This window comes from Hyposmocoma kahamanoa, unplaced genomic scaffold, assembly GCF_003589595.1.
Source record: "Hyposmocoma kahamanoa isolate Upper Pololo Valley unplaced genomic scaffold, ASM358959v1 87, whole genome shotgun sequence".
In the NCBI taxonomy this organism is placed as follows: Eukaryota; Metazoa; Arthropoda; class Insecta; order Lepidoptera; family Cosmopterigidae; genus Hyposmocoma; species Hyposmocoma kahamanoa.
The window spans coordinates 19,097,434-19,107,430 of record NW_020654422.1 but is presented as its reverse complement, the minus strand read 5'-3'; the positions used below and the strand labels follow the sequence as shown (position 1 = coordinate 19,107,430).

Genomic DNA, 9,997 nt, shown 5'->3' with positions numbered 1-9,997 from the left:
ATATATCTTTAAAACACCTAATGAAATTTGGTTTAAAGGGTTTACGTATTATTCGAAATATTCGGATTATCCGATTCATGCAAATTCGAATACCAAATTTAACGGATATTCGACTAAAACGAATATTCGGACATCCGAATTGCAAGCCCTAGTAGTTTTGTGTTAATTGTTTACAAATGTCAAATAAAACTGTTTATTGTTGTAATTATTTAGTAACAATTAATATATTATACGTATTAAAACATTCCCAACTAGTACTTTTTATTTCTACGATTCTCAGAGTCGTATTCTAGAATCTACTCAATGCTCAAGTCACGATTTGAGCAGACTTGAGTATGATTTCAAGCACTGGAAATACGACCCTAATGACAAGGACTTGAGTATGATTTTCAGTGCTCACTGCAATACTCAAGTCCTGACTTGAGTATTGAGTAGAGTTCTGGAATACGACCCTTAATCACCTTTTTAGCATAGCATAATTAGAGCTAGTAGGGCAACTCTCGCATGTTCTGCGTGTAAATACCTTCACTTCGCTCGTAGGGTTGTTACAGTACTATTATTTTAGTTGTATATTACCTACGCATTGTAAATATCATTTGAAAAAATAAGGTATTCATTATAATATCTCGTGATATATCGAAAATAGCCTTAGTTACATCCAGTAGGTGCTTACGAGGGCGGTTTGATAAATACGTGATTTTAAGGTTAAATAAAAACATTTTTCGGAATTTATTTTTATTTCTTAAAAAAAGCACGTGGAAAATGTACAGTGCTTCTATTTTCTCAAAGTCCCTCGGCAATCATCAGATTTGTATGTAATACGAATATTAATTTCCATGGCCATTAATTATTACATTTAAAATGTATAATAATTTGAATTTTTAAATTTATTGTTGTTTTGTTTTTATTTCCGTGTGAACTATATAGAGCTGTAAAACTATTTTTAATAACATTTACTTCGTGTCAATAAGCAAGTTAACAAAAATTTAGAGGAAAAGGAACTGATTCATCTTTTTTATAATATTCTTTAAAAATATACTTTCCTGTTCCGATTGAAATACTACAAGCTACAGAACCACATTTTTGGACTTTTTGAAAATAACCATTGTCGTTTTTCTTGAACGTATCGGTTTCTTGTAAAAAATACAAGTACACGCTGTAAATTATCCGTCGTGCCTGTGAATTTAGCAGCTTTCCTCCCATTGAATAATAAATGCAAAATGTAGTAGGTACTCTATACACTTCCAAGTCGACTGAAAGCGTCCGGTCTATACCAAAGGCTAAGGGCAACTGAATAAAACCCGACGACAGCCGAAACACGAAGTTTGCCGAGAGAGAGTTAACCCATTTCAAAAAAGGAGGAGGTGCTCAATTCGTCTGTATGATCTTTTTTTTTTTTGTATGTATGTTACGCGATAACTCCGGTATTTGTGAACCGATTTTCATGATTCTTTTTTTGCTGGAAAGGGGGTACTTTCATAGTGGTCCCATTTCATTTTGAAGAGAATCGTCCACCTCGAAGGGTGGCTGTTCATGCATGAAGATTCATTTTTATAAATAGCGCCTAAGTTTAATTTAGGAGCAATTACTTTAATGGTTGATTTTGCTATTTCTCCAATTCAAGGCGTTTTTCTCTCAATATACTTTGAGTAGTGAGAGCCGATTTTTATTATCTCCAGTGTCAAGTCCTGCATAGTGGCGAACTAGGGGATATTTCAATAAAACTTAGCAAATAGACGTAATTCCACTTACTTTTGAGGTCGGCTTTTTAGTACTCTGTACTGAGATTATTTTTCATCCTCTAATGTACATCCTTACTGAATCTATCTACTTGCATGAAAAGGCTTTTGATTGTCTTTGGTATTGTAATAAAATATTATTTCAATTATTTTGTAACATTTATTAACAAAATAATCAATATGCTTGAAAATGTGAAAATAATCAATCTTTGCTTTATAATATCGAGTAACGGCAAAAGCTACACGTCTATCCATAACAGTTGTAGTGCCGCTCGGAGCTTTAAATAGCAAAGATCTGAGGGGCACTGCCACAGCGCCCGTCACTCGGAGACGTAAGTTGACAAGTCTCATGTGTATATAATGCTCACATTGCTTGGCGGCAGAAATAGGTAAGGTGGCAATACTTCCCTGGACGAACTCTTTCAAAGGAGCTTTATTGTTACTAAAATTATCTTAATATTATACTAAATCTTATTATTATACTATGATTTTAGTTACGGCAATTGTAAAGCGGTGTACAACCACGGAATATTGGACTGAATTTCCATATTCCAGGGCATTTGTAATCGTATCTAACATATTCACCATTGGCAAGTAATGAGCAATAGTAGTAACTCTGGCAAGTCTTGTCATTCTTATTAGCAAAGTATCCTTTAGAACTGCAACTAACCTTTTTTGGGCATATATAGTCAAACTCACAAACGGTGGTACTAGGGTTGAACAGAGTATTTTCAGGGCATTTTACGACAGTGTTTACAAATCCTTTACCATCTCCGACGCATATTAGATAGGAGGTACAATCGGTAGAGTCTGGATCCGGGAAGATACCTTCGCCAGGACATTTACTGTTGCACACGAAGTTCGTGGCAGATGTGCAGACGGTCAGAGCAGGATCGAAAATCGTGTAGGTAGGGCAGGTGTAGTCGAAGGCTTTGTATTGACATTTGCCAGGAAGGTACAGACATAGGCTGAACTTAGTGCAGGTCGAATCATCTGGATCAATGAACCTGCCGCTTCCAGTCGCAGTGCAGTCCACCGCTGCGTGCACATGCCATGGCCCGTAAGCTGTTAATATCTGTATAAATTTATATAAAAAAATATATAATCTACAAAATATGAATACATTAGTACATTAAGGGCACACAATACTCGACTAAATTGCCGCTGCTAATAACTAATAAGACAAAGGCAAGAAATATTTTTTACATCTGGTTTTTTAAAGTCTACATCTATTAGTAGATCTTGAAATAAAAATGAAAGCTAATCTATTGACTCTTAACAATAGGAATCCAACTTACAATGAGCCAGACGCCAATAATTTTGTGTTCCATATTAAAATGTGCAAGATTATGAGAATCATCTTCGTTCTTGCTTGATTTTATACCACACTTGGTGAAATATTTGCAGCATATTTTATTGTTATATTTGTCATTGTTCTCTGGCTTATCAATATTACACTAATGATTATAGTAATCGTTACAGCCTAAAGTACGTACGAGATATTGTATTTCATTATAATATACAAATAAGGAAAACCGATAACAAGAAACTTTATCAGCATTACAAGGAAATAAGTAATTCATGTAAATAAATAAATTATTTTTACTACTTCGAGTAGCAGTAGAGCTCCTTGTGAAAGAGTTTTTCCAGGGAAGTACTGCCAAGTCTGTCACTCGTTACTGGTAGACCCGAGATGGCGGCCTCTCCAGATTGCTGAGGGGGAGACAAGAACTCTCCCCGAAAAGCGAGATGGGGTTCGGCGGCAGTCGGGTCAATCAATTCGCCTCCACCGGGCGGGGGATATCCATGAGGATATTCCTGGCGTTAAAAAAAAGGAAAGTACTGCCACCTTATCTATTTCGGCCACCAAGCAGTAATGTCAACATTACTTGTGTTACAGTTTTGAAGGGTAAGGGTGCTGGTGCAATTACAGGCACACGGGACTTGTCAACTTATATCACAGAGCGACGAGCGCAGTAGCTGTGCCCCTCAGATCTTTGCATTCTGCCATATTTACAGAGGTCATTCTATAACCGAAACTGAACCCAAGTCACTAAAAACATAAGTCGAACAAAGATTTCCTAAATTCTTATTTAATTGCGGTAACCATGCTTGATCCAAAGGTCATTGACTTGCACTACACGTGCTATAGGTACCGGTAACCATTTGAACAATGACCTATGCGCAGAAAATATGCATTTTAGATCTATTTGGTGGTAGGGTACGGGTGGGGACGGGGGCAGTATCGTATCGAGCGCGAGATTGGTAGATCATCAGTCGACCTTGCGTATTGCGTCTACGTTCCGCTGACATCGCGCATACGTTCTAGTTTTTCACGAAATGCAACGTGGTTTGGTATGTAAACAAGAGTTAGTGCAAAAAAAAACCGCTAGAATGTTCACCAGATCTTGCATTACCATCAAATGCGTTCTTATGGCATGATGTGAAACGTTTAGTTTATGCAGATTACGAGTGTCGAAGAAATGCGCGTAAAAATAGTTTCTGGTTTCTTTCTGCTTTTTCTGTTGTGAAGAATATACTAAGTTGAAACGAAACTCTGCATATCTGTGGCTGGCTCTGGTACAGTGGCTGCCACACAAATCTAATACTTTGATTTAAACTTTCACGATTTTTACACATTATTTGATTTTTAATTCGGAACTTAATCACGTATAAAACATATTTTATTTTATTTATAAAACATGTATTAAACATATTTCACATATTTTATTTTAGAAGATGCTGACACCCGCCTCTTCAGTCCCTTCGAGACCATGTACGTTGCAATATGTCCGAAACGTGGAGGTAAATAAAGTAAAATAAAAGTTTTATATATGATTAAGTCCCGAAATAAAAATCAAATAATACTAAATCTAAGTTACCAAAAATCATTTTTCAGTCATCTTTTCTAACTAATGTAAATAATTAGTAAATTATAACAGTGTATACATGCATACGTAAACATAATTTAAAAAATAGTTAAATAAGCGATTGAGAAAGATTACGTATCGCTCGGTGAAGCGAGTGGCGGAGTCACTGTCCTCCGCGGTGAATACACTGGGGACAATTTTGCAAAACTTTACTAGATACAATAAGCCAGAATATTTAACAGAATATTTTTTTAAATATTTTTAGATGATTTAGCATTATTTCTATTATTAACTTCTTAAATACATATAGCGAGAATCCAAATCAACTCACTGTATAATAATTTCATAGCTTTCTCACAGGTTCACATAGAGGTAACAAAACATCAAATTGATATCATGACAATAAAACATCATAATATTCAATAAAATAAAATATTCAAAAAAATATTACAATTCATAACGCGTCATCTTTTGTCAACCTCTGGTAGATGTAAAGTTACCTAGTTGAGTGTAGAAAATCTTTCAATGAATTTCTCAAGGGTGACGGCAAAAAGCCGTTAAAACCATAAACAAAAACCCTTAACAAACGTATAGAGAAATCTATAAGGTCTGCTGACTCGATAGCTCGATTGCTAGGAGCGGTTGCCCTAGATTGGCATACAGACTCAAGTTCATGTCGTGTCAGATCGATGGAACTTTTATTCATGTTCGATCTTTGCACATAAGGTGCAATAGAAGTTTCCGGAACTAAAACTAACATAAACAACATTTAAAAAGTAATTACAACATTTGAAAATGGAACTTATTGGCTGCAGAATACAGTTTGTATCATCTGACTGTCACTTGTTTTTACGTTGTGGCGTCATTTTAGAAATTAGTTGTCTACATCACCACGGATTTAACTCGTGAAAATTTTCGTAGTATAATTTTCTACGACTTTAAGTGTAATTTAACAGCTCAGCGAAGCTTCCCTCGACTTCAAACTGCTTTTAGCAATGAAGCACCATGCAAGACGACTATTTATAGCTGGTTTGCAAAATTCAAACGCGGTCGTGTGAATCTCAGTGACGAATTTCGTGATGGTCGCCCGTCCACTGCTGTGAACAACAAAAACGTCGATGCTGTGCGCCGTATGGTCAAAACAGACAGGCATGTGACATACCATGTGATTCGGGCATACGCATGAGTCAAATACAATCAATACTACACAAACATTTGTGTGTGAAAAACCTGTGCTGTCAGTGGATCCCACACAATTTGACTGAGGCTCAAAAAACGGATCGCGTCACTTAGTGCAATGCTATGGTTACCAGATTCAACAAAGGAGCGTCAAATTTGGTGTGGGACATAGTAACAGGTGACGAAACATGGATTTATAGTTACTATCCTAAAACAAAGTAGCAATCGAGCGTATGGGTCTTTCGAGATGAGCCGAAACCATCCAAAGTGGCGCGCGGGCAAAGTGCATCTAAGCGGATTATTATAAACTGGACACGTGGCTACTGTTGCTTTGGAGAATCGTTGCACCGTAAATAGTGATTGGTACACGTCCATTTGTTTGCCGCAAGTTATTGACAAACTCCGTAAAAATAGCCGTAAACGCCGTATCATCTTGCACCACGATAATGCCAGTTCTCACACGGCTGGACTGACAAATGAGTTTTTGAAGGTGAACAACGTTGACCTTATGAGCCATCCCGCGTACAGTCCCGACCTGGTACCTTATGACTTTTATTTGTTTCCAAAAATTAAGAACCCGTTACGCGTTCAACGATTTTCATCACCTGAAGAGACTGTCGAAGATGATGAAAAATATGTTTCAGATATTGTCACGGAGGAGTGCCATAAATGTTTTCAAAATTGGTTCATTCGTATGAAAAAGTGCATTAACGCTAACGGAGAATATTTTGAGAAACAATAAATTCATTGACCATGACCATTATACTTTACACTGACCATTTATAGTATTTTTTTCTTATTCATTCCGGAAAGTCCTGGTGCGCCTCACGTATTAATAACTATAACAAACTATACTATCGTCAGTTAAATTTGAAATCCTCGTTACTCCTTTTTTGGACGACCCTTTTTTTGTTTTCAAGCTCAACATCGGACAATTAAAATTAAAATATGATTTGTGAACCTTCTTTTAGCTATAAAATAGAAGTACACTCATTGAATGTCGTATAGTTATTTCTAGTAATTCTGTTTTTGTGCCTACTCTAAAGTTCACATTAATGGAGGTTATGAGGTTCACGTTTTAATTATTAATATCATGGTAGTAAAACATCACAATATTTAATAAAAACCAATATTACATTCATAAAGCGACATCTTTTGTCAACCTTCAGTAACTGTAAAGGTAGCTGGTTGAGTGAAAATAAAATTTCATACATTTCTCACAGGTGGCGCTACGTCAAAAAAGCCGTTAAAACCAGAAACCAAAGATCTATAACAAACGCATAGAGAAATTGGTAAGGTCTGCTGACTCGATCTGTACCTCAGTTGGTAAAGCTGTCAGATCGAAGGAAGTTTTCTTTATGTTGGATCTTTGTATTAATAATAATTATAACAAAGTAATTGAAACCATGGTAGTAAAACATCATAATATTATCTCGTAATAAATCCGTAGATAAACAAATGCTGAGTAAACAGGAAAAACTCAGGCGGTCGGACAATTGTAACTTGTTGTACAAATTTTAGCCGTAGGGTTGAAAACTGAAGTAGACGGGCACGTGTATCGATATTCTACATAAGTATTGTTCGTACTTAAAAGTACACACATATAGTAAGTCTTGCAAGTCGTGTCGGTCGTGTTCGCGAATCTCCCTTCAGCGGTACAAGTGAAATCCGGTATGGTACAATTATAATCATTTACGCACAAAGTTGTTTCCGGATCGTAGAAAGAGGAATCTGGACAAGTGTCCGGTATCTCTTGGAGAACCCCGTCAACATTCACACATAGCATATAACCAGTGCAATTAGTAGATGTTGGATCTGCTACGAACCCTTCTTCTGTACACACTGAGCTGCTAGTTGTATTGTTAGTCGCATTACATATGTAATCATTTGAACATTGGGCTGTAGCAGGATTGAATAACGATGAAGTAGGACACGTGTAGTTATAAGATATATAGGTATTTGTGACCGAGTTGAAGATGCAAAGAGTGTAGTTCTTGCAAGTAGCATCCGTACCGTCAGTAAATCGGCCGGCGCCTGTCCTTGTGCAGTTTACCTCGGCTTGCACTTGCCACATAAGGCACAGAAGCTGCAAGAGAAACAACTTATTATGATACGTGATAGTTAGCCTATGATATGTGTCACTGCTGGGCTCAGACCACAGGGGAATTTTCATAACCTCGAAAGTAACTTTGAGAGGAAAATGTTTTTTCTTTTAAACCTAACTTAACCTAACCGAACCTAATCGTGTCTTTGCGATAAACATCCAACATATCCTGAAAGAACAACGGTTTCGTTATAATTCGGTTTTCGAGGTAATGAAAATTCGAACAAACGTTATTTCCGAAAAAATAAATTCGAGTTTGTGATACCTTATTATCGAATCTGGGTTACCTATTCAATTGCTTTTCAGGCGTGTGCAGGTTTCCTCACGATCTTTTCCTTCACCGATAAGCTCATGGTCACGCTCATAAATTCCGAACAACTCAGAAATGCAAGCCGGGTTGGAATACACGTTCTGCTTGAGAGGCTTTAGATTAACCATTAGGCTTCGTAACAAGAACATGTTTAGTAGCAGTAGACCTCCTTGTGAAAGAGTTCGCCCAGGGAAGTACTGCGGGTGAACCATCCGCCGAAACGTCTCAGTAGTATGCGCAAGCGGATCCTGGGTCGTCTCTATGGCGGTGGAGTTAACCGCTAGGTTTTAGTGGGTATACGGGACTACCGCCAGGAGTCCCACATAACCTCTCGATGTTCCCCCGAGCCGAGCGGTATGCGTAACGCATTTCCCAGCGACAAAAAAAAGGGGAAGTACTACACCTTATATATTTCTGCTGCCAAGTAATGTCAGCATTACTGTGTTCCAGTTTTGAGGGTAAGAGTACTGGTGAAATTACAGGCACATGGGACTTGTCAACTTATGTCTCAGGGTGACGGCCGCGGTGGCAATGTCCCTCAGATCTTTGCGATTTAAAGCTCTGAGTGGCACCGCAACTGTCATGGACAGGCGTGTAGCTTACCATCAGGCGCACGACTTGTTCGTCCCGTCACTTGGGATTTATAAGAAACTTTATACAATCCAAAATAAAGCAACTTACCAGAACAAATCCGACGCAATATTTGTTCTCCATTCTTGCCATCTGCTAGAATATGGTTAAGTCTGACCGCACTGACTTTTATACCCAAAACTATAATAAAAAGATGTTCGTACGTGTGCCTTCATTCACCTAGATTAGGTTATTTGCCTCATTAAAACATGGTACGGAGTAAGTTTGTTTGATGTACCAGCCGCGTATGTTATTTATTACCTTTTTGTTTACGTGACATATTCTCTGTTGCGGTAAACTGTTTGCTAGAGGTCAAATATAGAACGGTTTATTTCTAGGGTTTCAAGTGAAAGTGGTAAAAACTGAACCCTTGTTTATTTCTTGATTATAGTACCGGCACGCTATGATGGCCGTTTTGACGTTTGTCCGCTCATCAAGTTTCATATTAATTCATAACTACGTTACAGGAGCTAATTGATGTACATTGTTGTCAACAGTGACGTGCAGGAAAATGTATGGAATGTATAATTATAAAACACAACTCGGCATTTGTTTTTCCAAATTCGAAATTTTTATAAATGAAATCTTATGCGATCGTAACTTATAGGCTCGTTTTCCAGCACAACTTCTATCTCCGGCAAACTCGCGTCAAAGCTCAATGCAAAACCGAGCAGTTTCGAATGATTACTACCTATTTTATATTCGTTTTATTATATTTTTTTAATCAGCTACCCCTTGCTAGCTATAAATCTAAAAACGTATAGATGCGACTCGCATTTGATTACATTTTTTTGGATAATGAATTGAGATTTGACCTCATTGATGTAATCTGTCAAAACGGCCATCATAGCGTGCCGGTACTATAGTAAAACAATAGGAAATTTTATTAAAGTATTTCCAATTTCTTGTTTAAAAAATCGGACTTCTGATTCTTTCGAAAATTTTATTAAAGTATATTTCAACTCCTTTTTTCTTTTGAAAAAAATGTGGCAAATTAATTAATTTATTTTAAATTACTGAAAACGGACCTGTTGCTGCAAATTTTTTTAATCAGAGAGTTTTAACAGAACATAAAAAAACTGACGCATATTTAAAGTTTGATGTCATTTATCATCAAGCCATAACGGTCTATTTACTTGTACTTGTACAGCTTTACTCATACCCA

General features: G+C 37.0%; 2 protein-coding genes across 2 annotated transcripts; both read right to left on the bottom strand.

Moving 5' to 3' along the window:
• Nucleotides 1-2,104: 2,104 nt before the first annotated feature.
• Nucleotides 2,105-3,162, bottom strand: LOC113235149. Its single transcript, XM_026470746.1, has 2 exons — nucleotides 3,038-3,162; nucleotides 2,105-2,814 (listed from the first exon to the last, which is right to left on the bottom strand). Exons 1-2 carry the CDS (start codon nucleotides 3,068-3,070, stop codon nucleotides 2,230-2,232), a joined length of 618 nt encoding a protein of 205 aa, XP_026326531.1. The 5' UTR covers nucleotides 3,071-3,162; the 3' UTR covers nucleotides 2,105-2,229.
• A 3,976-nt stretch (nucleotides 3,163-7,138) lies between these two features.
• On the bottom strand, nucleotides 7,139-9,001 carry LOC113235148. Its single transcript, XM_026470744.1, has 2 exons — nucleotides 8,884-9,001; nucleotides 7,139-7,874 (listed from the first exon to the last, which is right to left on the bottom strand). Exons 1-2 carry the CDS (start codon nucleotides 8,923-8,925, stop codon nucleotides 7,269-7,271), a joined length of 648 nt encoding a protein of 215 aa, XP_026326529.1. The 5' UTR covers nucleotides 8,926-9,001; the 3' UTR covers nucleotides 7,139-7,268.
• Nucleotides 9,002-9,997: the final 996 nt, after the last annotated feature.